General features: G+C 40.2%; 1 protein-coding gene across 1 annotated transcript in view; it reads left to right on the forward strand.

Annotated features, from left to right (window-relative positions):
• frtz (WD repeat-containing and planar cell polarity effector protein fritz) overlaps nt 1-13,374 on the forward strand; it is a 137,554-nt gene that overhangs the window by 55,216 nt on the left and 68,964 nt on the right. The window contains exons 5-7 of the mRNA XM_067153590.2: nt 2,496-2,596; nt 5,470-5,584; nt 10,679-10,885. Coding sequence (XP_067009691.2) covers nt 2,496-2,596; nt 5,470-5,584; nt 10,679-10,885 — 423 coding nt within the window. The remainder of the gene's footprint in view (nt 1-2,495; nt 2,597-5,469; nt 5,585-10,678; nt 10,886-13,374) is intronic.

Genomic DNA, 13,374 nt, shown 5'->3' on the forward strand with positions numbered 1-13,374 from the left:
CCGAAGAGTCCCCTTCGGTTGTTGTTGTAGTGTTTCTCTCGTAGGCCCCAGAAGAGCTCTCCGGTTTATGGATGGCTACCGTATTCATTCAAGTCCCACGAGTAGCTAGGGAAATATATGTCTGCCCTGTCAGAGCCCCGCATACCTGGGTAAGGCTATTTACTTCGAGAGGGCGCCAAGTATCTCGAAAGCTCCGTTCAAGACACATCTCCCATGTGCCATGCACCCCATCGGCACAGGTCGTATTACACCTTAGGGTTGGGCGGTGTTTTAGCTTCCTCCTCCTTGTATACCAAACGGTTACCCAATGGGGCTCCATTCGGCATCACAAGAAAGGAGCTTCTAGTCCCCCTCACCACGAAGAGGATCTTCAATTGAAGAGGGTTAGCAGGGTTAGCCCCCTACAATTGTAGAAGCACACACGAGGGGGACTTAGGTACTTACAATGATCCCCAAAAGGAACCTTTTACCCCCTGTGGGTTGGGGATGCAGGCGAAGAATACACCCACGGTATCCCCTGCGCGTCGTAACAGGTGACTAAAGGGGCGATCAAGGGATCATAGAATTAGAACCATGAAACTACTTGTGATTAGTACCAACACGCGGGTAACACCATGGGTTACTTTTACTTGCGTGTAGTACCACTATGTTAGGTACCAAATAGGTTTGTGATTAGTAGCAAAAGAGTACGGTGCTGGCTTTTACAGTACCTGTGATTAGTACCACTGTATGAGCGACACCATGGTTTTGGCTTGCCTATGATTAGTACCCAAAATATCAGGAACACCATGGGATAGCGCGAGTCCCTGTGGTTGTTACACCTATGTGATGAACACCATAGGTTTGCGTTGCCTGTCAATGGCGCCGCAATGTGCGAAACACCATAGGTCTATATTACATGTGCGTATTTCATTACCTGTGAGTAGTACCATACTGTGTGGAATTCCACGAGTTTACGCTACTTTTGATTAGTACTGCACCATGACAAATACCATGGTTCTACTTTCGTAGGAATAAGTACCATTATGAGGGGTCGATGACTTGGATTTTGGACCCCTTTAGACTAAAACCATCATGGATTCAGTATTATTCTATAGACTTGGTCAGTAATAATATCATTTCATGTCAGTTTCTGTGAATGCGAGTCATTGCAGGTCGGATCCACTGATGGTTTTAAATTCATATCCATCCATTCATTCTTCGTCCTCACGTTTTGAATTCTGGTCAGTGGAGGCTTTTGGACTTTTAATTTGTCATTCCATTTCATCTCATTTCGTACCATTAGGGGCCGATGACCTAGATGTTAGGCCCCTTTAAACAACAAGCGTCATCATCACTAGAGGAACTCTTACCCCATCAAAGCAGTAATTAAAACTGAAAGGATTTTTCTTATTAGTGAAACTCACAACCTTTGCCTGCAGTCCATTTCACAACATTGTCGAGGTCTTTTTGCAGTTGCTTGGAATCTTGTAACTTATTTATTACTCTGTACAGAATAACACCATTCGCAAAAAGCCTTATCTCTGATTCTAGTTCTTTACTCATATCATTTATATATATAAGAAAACATAAAGGTCCAATAATGCTGCCTTGAGGAATTCCTCTCTTAATGATTACAGGATCAGATAAAGCTTCACCTACTCTAATTCTCTGAGTTCTGTTTTCTAGAAACAGAGCCACCCATTCAGTCACTCTTTTGTCTAGTCCAGTAGCCCTCATTTTTGCCAGTAGTCTCCCATGACCTACCCTATCAAATGCCTTAGCTAGGTCAATCGCAATACAGTCCATTTGGCGTCCTTAATTCAAGATATGTGCTATATATGCTGGAATCCTACAAGTTGAGCTTCAGTGGAATAACCTTTCCTTCTATTGAACCAGTTATTAATTTCATATGGAGGAGGGAAAGATAACAAAACAAGTATTGGAGGCTAAGATAGAAGAAAAGAGGGCAAGAGTGAGGCCCAGAACAAAGTTGGACTCTGTAAAGAACAGTATAAGAAAAAGAAGACTGGACTGGAATACAATTCCTCAAGGGGAATGGTGGAGGGAGAGGGAATGGTGAAGTGCCATCAACACTCCGATCTGGCAGGAGCTGGACAATGGAAGTGAAAATGATGGTGATGAACTGTATTGTACTCAAAATAAACTTTCATCTTATTAGGTTGTGTTCAGTACGTTCACTACATATTGAAGTGATGAACAAAAATGTCAACAGGTCCCCAGTGAAATCCTTTCCAACAGAGCAAATATGACCTAGGCTACTATAGCTCAATTGAACCTAATACGTTCAGATTTTATTTTGACTTTTGTTATTATCTCTGTCCTGTGCTCACTTATCAGCTTTAGAAACTTGGCTGGGATCCTATCTGATCCACAGGCTTTATTAGCGATCCTTAATTCTGATATAAAACGTAAAATCTTGTGGAATATCTTATAACTGGATATTTTTTTAGTTTCCCATATTTAAAAACTGTTTCCTTTTTATTTGCCTTCAGGTACTTATTTGGTGGCGCTGTACCAGAGATGAAGTGTATCCCTGGAGTCCTCTGGTAAAAGATCAGGACAGAGCTAATGTGCATGTGTATGGTATTAGTGGGTAAGTTTTGCTGTTTATATTTTGAATAGTATAAATGTTGCTGGACCTCTTGGTGTTTGTAATAAAATCGTGACTGATGACCGTTATTTCTTAAAAAGTTTCTTAAGAGAGGTGTTGAAGATGGGGATTTAAACCTGGTAACCTCTCCCACTTGCGTACACTACTGATACAGTCAATTGTAAATTTATGAACGTAGAGGATGTGCTCTCTTGTTCATTATGATGAAAGAAGAAGGGGAGTAAAAAAAAAAAAAAAAAAAAAAAAAACTAGACACAAGACCACTATGGGAAAGCACAAAAATGCTGCTGAAAGTGCAATAAAAGTGTCACTGAGGAGTGGCAGGGAGTGTACTTATGATGACTGACAGATAGTATATGCAAGCAAGGCAGTCGGGGAGGTGGCTGGTACAGCATTATGTCGCTCTTCACCTTACTTAAAGACAGTTATACCAGAATGTGTCTGCCAGGTGAGTTACTCACGTCATTATCGGGCAACAAAAACATGCTCGTCTGACGTTTTATGACAAAGAAATAGAGGTTCCTTTTTTTTTTTTTTTCGTATGATTAAACTTGGGTCGATCACTATACCCATGAAACTGAAAAAGCGAGCACGGAGTGGCGGAAGAGAGGGGAAGCTGCATCAGTAAAGGCTAAGATGTGCTTGTCAGCTAAAAGGGTTTTGAGGCTCTGTGGAAATTTTGTTAGTTTCCTCCATGAATAAGTTATGGTTTATTCCACCTTCTACTGCCAGCTTCTGGACGAAACAAATGCTGCCTATCACAACGAATGACGTCAGCTGCCATTCCAATTTGTCATTATAGTCCATGATAATGCTTCCTGAATGTGTGATAAGCTGGAAGAAATTCACTGGACAATGCTAGAACAACCTCTTTACAGCCCAGATTTATTGCTCTGTGATTATAATTTATTTGGACCACTCAGGCCAAGTTTCATCAATGTGGATTAAATATACTCTAACCCAGGTTTGTTAACGTAGGGTTAATATTTTAACCCATCTTTTGAGACACGCGTTTCACCAAGCTCTTTTGGCAGAGGGTTAACTAACACCGCATTAACCCTCGCTGGAAGCAGCTACCAATCAAGGAGGTAGTGACATAAAATCGGAGATTATGAACACAATTTATTTACTGAATTAGCCACCAAGTACCAAAGCATTATAGAATACAAGAAGACTGACGGTGTAAAATTAAAAAAGGAGGACACTGGGAAAAAATAACAGGAGGATTTAATAGCAATGCCCACATTACAGGCCATCTTGCAACTGTCTGTGTCTGTTAGGTCATCAGCCCAGAGGCTGGTTGGATCCTCAAATAGCACCACCAAGGTTATGCAGTTATAAGGAAACCGCAAAAACCAATGGCAGCACCAAAATGAGGCGTACTAGGCAAGACGAGGAGTGAGGTAGTTTGCCATTGCTTTCCTCACCGGGTCAGAAAGTGCTATTGCAGCACGACTGACCCTATGAGCAACACCTTTCATAACACTCAGATGCACTGGTCGTGCTCTGAATGCCAATACGCAGCACCACCCATACCCCAGCAGCTTCCATATTGTCACAGCCATGGACGAGACTGGGGCTTCGGTGAAAGCTACACTGTGCCAAGAGATGGGTACAAAAGTACTGTATCCATCAAGAAATGGCAGCAGGCAAATCTTGCAACTATATAATGAACCACAGATTACCTGAGCATTATATGAAACGACCCTTAATACAATGAATATAGGAGAGAGATGCGTGTATTGTAACCTCTCGTGAATTTCATCAACCATTTTACTGACGATGGTTTTTGAAAGTCGTTCCTTCATATAATAGGTCTATTTCTGTTAGGAACACCATTTAACAAATCTAAATAAAGCAATTCTGCATCAAACGCATGATTTACAGTGGCCGTTTTGCTTTTAACCTCGAGTTAACAGTTTAAACCCAGGTGAAAGGAGGGATTACCTTAACTTTGGCCTTAACCCTCCTTAATGAAACAGAATGAATAGTCAAATTCAGAGTTCAAATGTGTAACTCAGGGTTAAGGTTTAACCCATGTTGATGAAACTGGCCCTCGTAGAGCCATTGGATGGGGACAGCAGCGACAATGCAGGAGTAGAGTAGTTTATATGCAACTAATAGCAAACGCGTCCCTGTTCTTTCTTTAAACTGTTAAGATTTGACGGTGCTACATGAAGCAAGTTGTAAAAAAAAAAAAAAAGTATTGAGAAATGTGTTTCTGAATCTGAAGATTGTGTAGAAAAGCAACATGCTGCTTCAATCGTCCCAGCTGAATTCCTGAAATGTAAAATTAAAATTCCAGTTTATATCTTATATCCCCTCATACAAGCTTGCTTAGTAACCTTTTTGCTTACCGAGCTCGATAGCTGCATTCACAATTAAGTATTTATTTATTTTCCACCTAGTCACTAGGTGGAAAATAAATAAATACTTAATTGTGAATCTATTGAAGTGCGATACGGACCATGAAGCTGATTTTATGTAACTCGATAGCTGCAGTCGCTTAAGAGTGGCCTGTATCCAGTATTCAGGAGATAGTGGGTTCGATCCCCACTGTCAGCCCTGAAGATGGTTTTCCGTGGTTTCCCATTTTCACACCAGGCAAATGCTCGGGCTGTACCTTAATTAAGGCCACGGCCGCTTCCTTCCCACTCCCAGCCCTTTCCTCTCCCATCGTCGCCATAAGACATATCTGTGTTGGTGCGACGTAAAGCCAATAGCAAAACAAAAATAACCTTTTGCAATTCATGTACATGAAAAATATCAAAGAGTTTATTTTTACTAAGTGCAGTTAATATAGTAAGGATACTTGGCTTGTTCATTTCTAACATATGGAATTGGTTATGTTTCAGGATTAAAATGGATCTGTTATGCTATTACAGGACAGAATTTGATCCTGTGTGTGTTTCCTTCAGCCGAGTGCAATCAAATGTTATACATTCTGTGGAACAGAAAGTCTCCAGAAAGGTGAGAAATGATGATATATAGACATATCAGTAGGATTCATATTTACTCAGCAGATCATCATAGTTCATAAGTAATCTGCAGTAACTAAAGTGAAAGTCATACGTCACAGTTACAGTTCTCCATGGCAGAAATGCCTGTCAGTGTGATGTAGACCTACGAAAAGGTTTGAACTATTGCATGTCAGGGGGACGCAATTGGGAACCGGATGCACAGTGGACATCCTATGTTTGCAATACAGGCGTGTCCATGGCCCTTAGCCAGCAGTGCTTAACAGAAGGCTGTTGGATTGTACAGGAATTCTCTACACGTACAAGTATGTGTAGGTCGACACTGTTCCTCATGTATAATAGGAATCAATTGAGGGATGTTCCACCATTTAACACTTTATATAATACTTAACATTTATTAAGTGAAAACCAGTTTTGATTCCCTTGGAATCATCATCAGTTCACAGTACTGTAAATAAATAAATAAATAAATCAAAAGGATCTTAACATAGTCAACATGAAAATTGCCTTTAAACACACTTAAAATGGTTGGCATTGGTTATACGACATAAAAATACATTCTAATTTAAAAAACGTCCTCGGATCCAGGTCACAGATAACTGTAGTGCGTTTGTACAATGTTGAGCAGAGTTTTAAGATAATATATAAAAACTTGGAAGTTGAGGAATACTATCAAGTTCTTATTTGTTACTGTGGATATAAAAACATATGTTTAAAAAAAATGTTCAAATATTCATAGTCAAATCGTTGATGAAGGATAAAAAACATGTATCAAAATTGATGATCTTGCAAAATGCCAATGTTAAGACAATTTGCTGAGGAGTTGGGGGAACATCCTTTGTTGTTTTATAACAGTTGCTTTTTTTATGAAAATGTCGCTGTTGATGTTGTTGTAGTTGAAGATAAAAAATGTTGAATGACGGTATGCCTCGGTTGACACAAAAGGTGGATGTCTGAGAAAGAAGGAAAGAAGAAATGAGAGTTGATGCGTGTGTTCGGACTTTAATTATTGGAGAGTGGTTTGATGGTACTTACTCCCTTACTCCTTGCTCTCGTTACCCTGCCGTTAAGAAAGTAGGAGGTGCACTGCTCGCCCATGTCTGCATGGAGCTTATTGCTGACTTTAAGAGGGGGTGGTGACTTGTTTTGGATTGGCTGTGGTTTGGAGGGGATGCGAGAGAATGGGGGAATGATCCGTTGATGCGCTGTTCTCCCTAGATACATCTTGAGAATAACAGGGTGGATGACATCGTAAAGTATGTTTGTTTTCTTGATGGATTCGTTTGGATTGTGATTAAAATTGACTCGTTGATCCAACAATATAAACATTTCCATGATATTGAGCAGAGGTCCGTTTTTCATAATTTCAATAATTTGCAAGTCCTTGTCTATATCGGAAAAATTGTGATAGGATTCGTGCATATGTATTCCATGGCAGAATGCCTGTTATGTTTTACTGCTTCTCCCTGTCTGTCCAATATAGCTTGCTAATCAAGACTGGCACTGTAGGCTGTAAATGCCTGCTTTACCAAACTTGTTGGATTTATTCACTGTCCCTGGATTGTGGAAGTGAGATAGATTGTTGTTGGTTGTTCTGAACGCTATTTTTACCCCATGTTTTTTTAAACAAGTTTGTTATTTAGCAGAGATGCCAACTATTACAATTCAATCGTAATAATTACGAATCACCCACCATAATTACGTCTTTACGAATCACACACCACAAATTACGATTTTTTTTGTTGATTTTTAAATCCAAGTGCATGAAGTGTTAAAAGCATACACAAGAAATGCCATTACAGCTCGAATTCTCAGAATATTATTTTCTCAGTAATAATTTAAACCCCTTTCGTGTCCCTCGTTTAAGAATATTTCGAGTTTTCATGTGCCGAACGCAGTGTGTGCTTCTAGTACTGAAAAAATAGGCACCTGTGAAGTGGTTTATCTTGCGGAGTTGTTGTCTTTGTTCGTCACATGATCAGACTTCGATGCAAGTATGAGATTTCTTTTGTCTTTGTTTTGGTGGCAAAGTGCTGACAAATTCAGTTTCATTGTGAATACTGTGTGCGTGACTGTTGAAGAAGTATTTATTGCGATTTTGCTTGCCAAATTTACATATATTGCTCTTCTAGGATATATGCTAATCGTATGTTATGAAATGCGCAAGGTTGGAAATAATGAAGCGATTTCTGGTGCAGAAAAATACATGTAATTACATTACCGTGACTAATGACGCTAGTACGGTAATAAACCAAAAATAGTTCAAAAATTTAGGTTTGAATACTCGAATGTATGGTCCTGTTTACTGCGTTTCCCAAAATCTCATTCGCACGTATTTTGTAGTGTGTGTAGCCACGATTTTTCAGATGCGCATGATGAGGAAGAACAAGACTGAATTCCGTGCTAGTATGAACTCTGAACTCTTAAGTGCTCTGTTAGTGCAGAGTATGTACATTATATCAAAAGAAAAAGCATGTCACCAGTGTACGTTTACCAGACAGGAACTACAAGCTGCTAAGAGATCAAGTACAGTACTCAACAAAAGAAATGATCCTTCAACCTCCACTCAGATGTGTACTGCTGATCACCTGTTACTTTAGCAAGAATCATACACTCTTTATATGCCAGTGTTCTAAATTTTTACATTTGGTGGAATTGTATGTTGTTCATTGATTTTTCAATGATATGTAAGTTAGTAAGATCTTGGGAAAAAAATTATACGGACGCCCCCACCCCCCGTGGCCTTATGGGTGCATTACGAATTGCCTTTCTCGAAAGTTGGCATCTCTGATTCGGTATCCAGAATCGTTGTTGTATGTGAAAACTGATTAACTGTCCTTCTGCTTCTCTTTAATAAGAGTAGATTTTGGTTTATTTTGAATTTCAGATATTATTTGGTGGATGAACCTTCTGTTATACCTGTTCCGGGGTTATCTATGGAACGCAGAGGTGAAAGAAGGTGTGGGCTGGAATGGGTCTATCTACGAGAGTCAAAGATTAATTCAAAACTTTAAAATAAAGGTTATATTTCATTTCAGAAATTAAATTTTAACAAACAATATTTCAGGTACAGAGAATAGAAAAAATAGAAAAAACAGGAAAAACCCAGAAAGGACTAGTTACAATTTGAGCTTCAAGTTCATAATTTACCAAGGTCCCAACATCACAATTGTTGTGTTAGACAGGTAGAAAAGGCGAGATATCTCCCAAAACACAATTTTCAAGAGCGCTTTGCCCCAACGGTTACAAGTTACGGCCTTCCAAAGGCACCACTCAATAGTACACAAATATCTGAGACAGCGCTCCCGAACTCTTATGGCCTACTCAAGGCAACCATTAACTATTACAAGATGGAAAAAGAGCATCTCTCCTCAATACATTACACCTTCAGGCCTCTCAAGGCACAACCTGCAATTTACAATGCCATATTAATTAGCTTTTACACAGGGGTATCTAGTACCCATTCTACTGGGCCTTCGTGGAAAAGAACAGGTTAAATTACTAGCCCAAACTCAAAATTGTATGGAGGCGTACACTTGCGCTCCTAGAAATGAAGGTTAAAACCCTACTTAGGCTTGCAACCCCACGATGCAGAGGCTAATACCACACTACTGAGGTGACGAGAAGGACAAGTTAATTTATGATTTACAAGAGAAAAACCATTACAAAATCATAGTCATCTCAAGATTAATTGAAGGGGTAATTTAAGAGGGTAACGCACTATCTATCCCCGATTTACAGTTTAAGTCCTTAGGACTTACATGAAATTTTACATGAGAAAGAAGAAAGTTTACATTTTGGGAATTGACTGTTACATAGTTAAAGATTGGAACCTTCCCCTCGGGTCAGCTTGTAGTCCAATGCTTCCTGCTGCCTTAGTCATATCAGCATTGAATTCGTCTTTTCCACTTGCTTTACGTTTGGTCATTGCTTTCACTGCCCTGTCAAGTTCCAACCATGTTATCGGGTTCTCTTCTTTTTCTCCAACAGTTTCTTTCAATCTTCATTTGTATCGCCATACCCATGTGGGCACAATACATTCTCATATCCCATTCTATCAGTTCAGATCATTCAGGTCTCACTATCATGATCCCATCTCCAACAATATGTTTCCAGTTCATTGAGGAAATCTTCATTTTCTTCCACGCTACATCCTGTCTGTGGAGCATACACCTGTACTATCTTCAGTAGTTCCATGTTTGTATGTATGTGCATTATTATAATTCTTTCATTTACATAGCTCAACTTCAGCTATTGGTTCAACATTCTGATTCACTATAAATCCCACTCCATTTCTTTTCTCTTTACTGTTACCCATCTGGTACAAGGTGTACCCCTTTCTTAGTTTCTTCATTCCTTTCCCTTTCCATTTTACTTCACTTAATCCCAGGATGTCGAGTTTTCATCTCTCTATTAGGTCAACCAATTCATTTTCCTTCCCATTCATTGTTAAAATATTTATTGTTCTAAATCAGGTTTTGTTCTCTGATCTAACGCTTGCACAAACATCAGCATTACCATCATACTGTGCAGCTGTAGCTAGAGACTTGTCAATTCCATTTCCATTTTTAAACTTCCATCTGACGCTTGTATTATAGTTGAAAGCAAATACAACTTTATCTGCTGACCTGCTAAGTCTAACGCATCTGAGAATTTTCCTTCGGGGTTTACTCCTTTAGCCTTGAAGATCCCTCTTCTCTACAAGGCAGTGGTTTCCTCTTCTAATTTTCCCCAGAGAAGATGGGTTTCCTCATCCACCATCTTTGCCATTCTGAAGGTCTCCTTTGCCTAAGATGCTGTTAAGGTCTTCACCTGTAACCCTGGGCATGGGTTCCACGTTATACTCCGTGAGACTGGGTTCCTGCCTGAACTTAGCTCTCCTTCACACCGGTCTACTGATGTGGAGGATACCCACCCTCACAACATGGATGCGCCAGACAATAATTACTCAAGTGAACGATAGGGAAGGTGACCCTATCTCCTTTGAGCCGGGTTAATGGTTGTGTATGATGCCCCAAACAAGTCCTTAGTCATGATTTATTATCTTGTGAAGATGTGTATGATCTCATATGTTTTTGTTTGACAGGGGGAAGTGACAGTTGAGAGCTGTACTTATGAAATCAGCAAGTCAAGGTTGCAGCGCACCTCTGTGACATCTATCCCGCTGCAGACTCAAGTGTGTTGCCATAGTTTTAGTCCAGATGAAGAGAAGCTATTACTGGGATGCATCGACGGTTCACTTGTACTGTTCGACGAAGGTCGTGGAATCACTCATCTTGTCAAAGCATCATTTGTAAGTTTTAACAATTTATTCTTAGATATGCTTCTGTTTCTCATGTGCATGGAAACATGAAAAGCTTTTTGGCATATTCCAGGCTAGAACACAGTCAAGGATAAATACTTGCTTGTTACATTTTTATTCTTAGTAAAGGTTCGATCAAAGTGTAGCTTCCAGTGAAGTCTTCGTCTCATTATAGCTGTACCAGTGGGGCAGCAGTTGAGCTGTGGGTGGTGCACGACCAGTGCGTATGGTTGTTGCTGTTGCAAGGAATGGCTTCTCATAAAGAATAGACAAAAGCTTGCTGAATGCAGGCAAGTGATGTTTGAAAAATACTGCAGCCATGATAGTTTTGCATAAAAAGCAAGAGTTTCAAAATACAAAGCTTCTTCTTCACTCCTCTACTTCAGAACTCCTCAGACTACATGAATAATGAATTACAACCACAGTTGTTGTTCAAATAGTATATTTTGAAATCCGGTGTTTTTCTGTAAGCTCACAAAATGTTTTCTCTTTGAACTGTAAAATATTGAGATAAATTCAGTGAGGAAATGAACTATATTAGCTAATCCAATATTTTATGTTCTAATTTAATCTGCCTGGTATCTTTTCCAACCCCCGTTTTGGCCTACAATTGCCACATTACGACTGGGTGTGTTGGTACCTGCCCTCCTGGTGGGCATGGGCTGGGAAGAGATGGATGTAGAGGAGGTGGGCCAGTTCATTTGGGGACAGCAGTGGGCAAATTCTACTTGGACTGTTCAAAAATAATTGACACTAAATGTTTTTCTGTACACAAATGATTTATTGAAACAAAATTGAAACAAGAAGTGTCCAACAAGGGCGTTCCCTTTTCCCATTCCTCTTCATTTCACTCATGGATACTATTATAAAGGAACTCAAAGAAATAGATAAAGAAGATCTTAATGCATTTGTTATTGCTGAGAATGAGAGAGATGTTCAGAGGAGACTGGATCTATGGAACACCAAGTTTAAAGAATATAAGTAAACTATGAGCAAGAGCAAAACAGTGGTAATGAAAGTTAGCAGGACAAATACACCTTGTAACCTCACCCTTGAGGGAGAGAAGATTGAATATCTGGGGAGTACAATGTTAAATGATGGAAGTGCCATGAACGAAGTTTTGAACAGGGTAAAAAAAAGAATCCAACTTCTTCCATCATTTCTTAGCCTTTCCTAAATGCAGGGAGCTGAATCATCATTCCTAAGAGGGCTAAACAGACCGTGTTTAAGATTATCTACTGCCCATCATGACGTTTAGTCTGGAGAGTTGCGTCATACATAAAAGGGAAGTAAGTCAACTGCAAGCTGTTGAAATGAAGTTCCTTAGATCAGCTGTACATGAAACAAGGAAGGGCAGAATTAGGAATGATCAGATAGGAAGAGACCTGCACGTCAACCTGACCATGGAAGAAAGGCTGAGTGTTGCAAGGTTTAAGTGGCTAGGACACGTCAAGCGGATGCAGGTGATCAAACACCAGGGAAGTATTTTGAAAAGATTGTTCCGGGATGAAGACCAATCGGACACCCTAGAAAAAAGGTGGTTAGATCAGATAAGAAAAGGCCTAGAGAAGAGAGGACAAACGTGGGATGCCCTAGAGAGAAAACAAGCATACCAGGAGCATAATAAATGGAGGCACATCGTTCTTAAATATCCTACCCGGCTTGCTGGAAGGAATTCATGAAGAATATGCTTAGAGGTATTCCGCACCAATGTGTATGCAACTTTGCCATCGTTCCAGCAGTTTCTATGTTTGTGCAGTAAATATTAATTGAAGGTATCCCAGTGCCACTGTTTGACAACCATCTCAAGCTCATCTTTCAAAATAAACTTCTTACCTCTTGTGACTTCTTTCATTATGCAGTTGCTAAGGGTGAGATCTAGGATGAATGTTGGATGAGGCAGCACGGTATGCCCTACAGCATTCACGGTGGCAAAAGCCTGCCGACTGTCATGTGGACGTTTATTGTCACGGCTCTACGACTTGGTGCTGCTACCCCACATGTGGTCGTTAATCTCGTGTGAACGTGTGAAGCAGCCACTTCTTTCCTCTGAGAGACCACACAGTCCACTGTTGCCGATGATTCCATGTTTGAGTGTTGCCCAGAAATGCACCAGCATGAATGATACGACACTGTTCCACCAGTGTGCAATAGAAACGTCATCCGGTGGCTGTACGCGCCTCCGTAGTATACTTCTGTATACACCAGGCACGCATTTCAAAGTGTTATCTTTCCACAGTTATGGAGGGAGTGTCGATCATTTTTGAATGCACTAAATAAGAGTGAGCCGGGCTGAGTGGCTCAGACGGTTGAGGCGCTGCCCAACTTGGCAGATTCGATCCTGGCTCAGTCCGGTGGTATTTGAAGGTGCTCAAGTACATCAGCCTCATGTCGTAGATTTACTGGTATGTAAAAGGACTCCTGCAGGACTAAATTCCGACACTGTGGCGTCTCCGAAAAATGTAGTAGTTAGTGGGACA

Source organism: Anabrus simplex, chromosome 9 (genome assembly GCF_040414725.1).
Source record: "Anabrus simplex isolate iqAnaSimp1 chromosome 9, ASM4041472v1, whole genome shotgun sequence".
NCBI classification, from domain to species: Eukaryota; Metazoa; Arthropoda; class Insecta; order Orthoptera; family Tettigoniidae; genus Anabrus; species Anabrus simplex.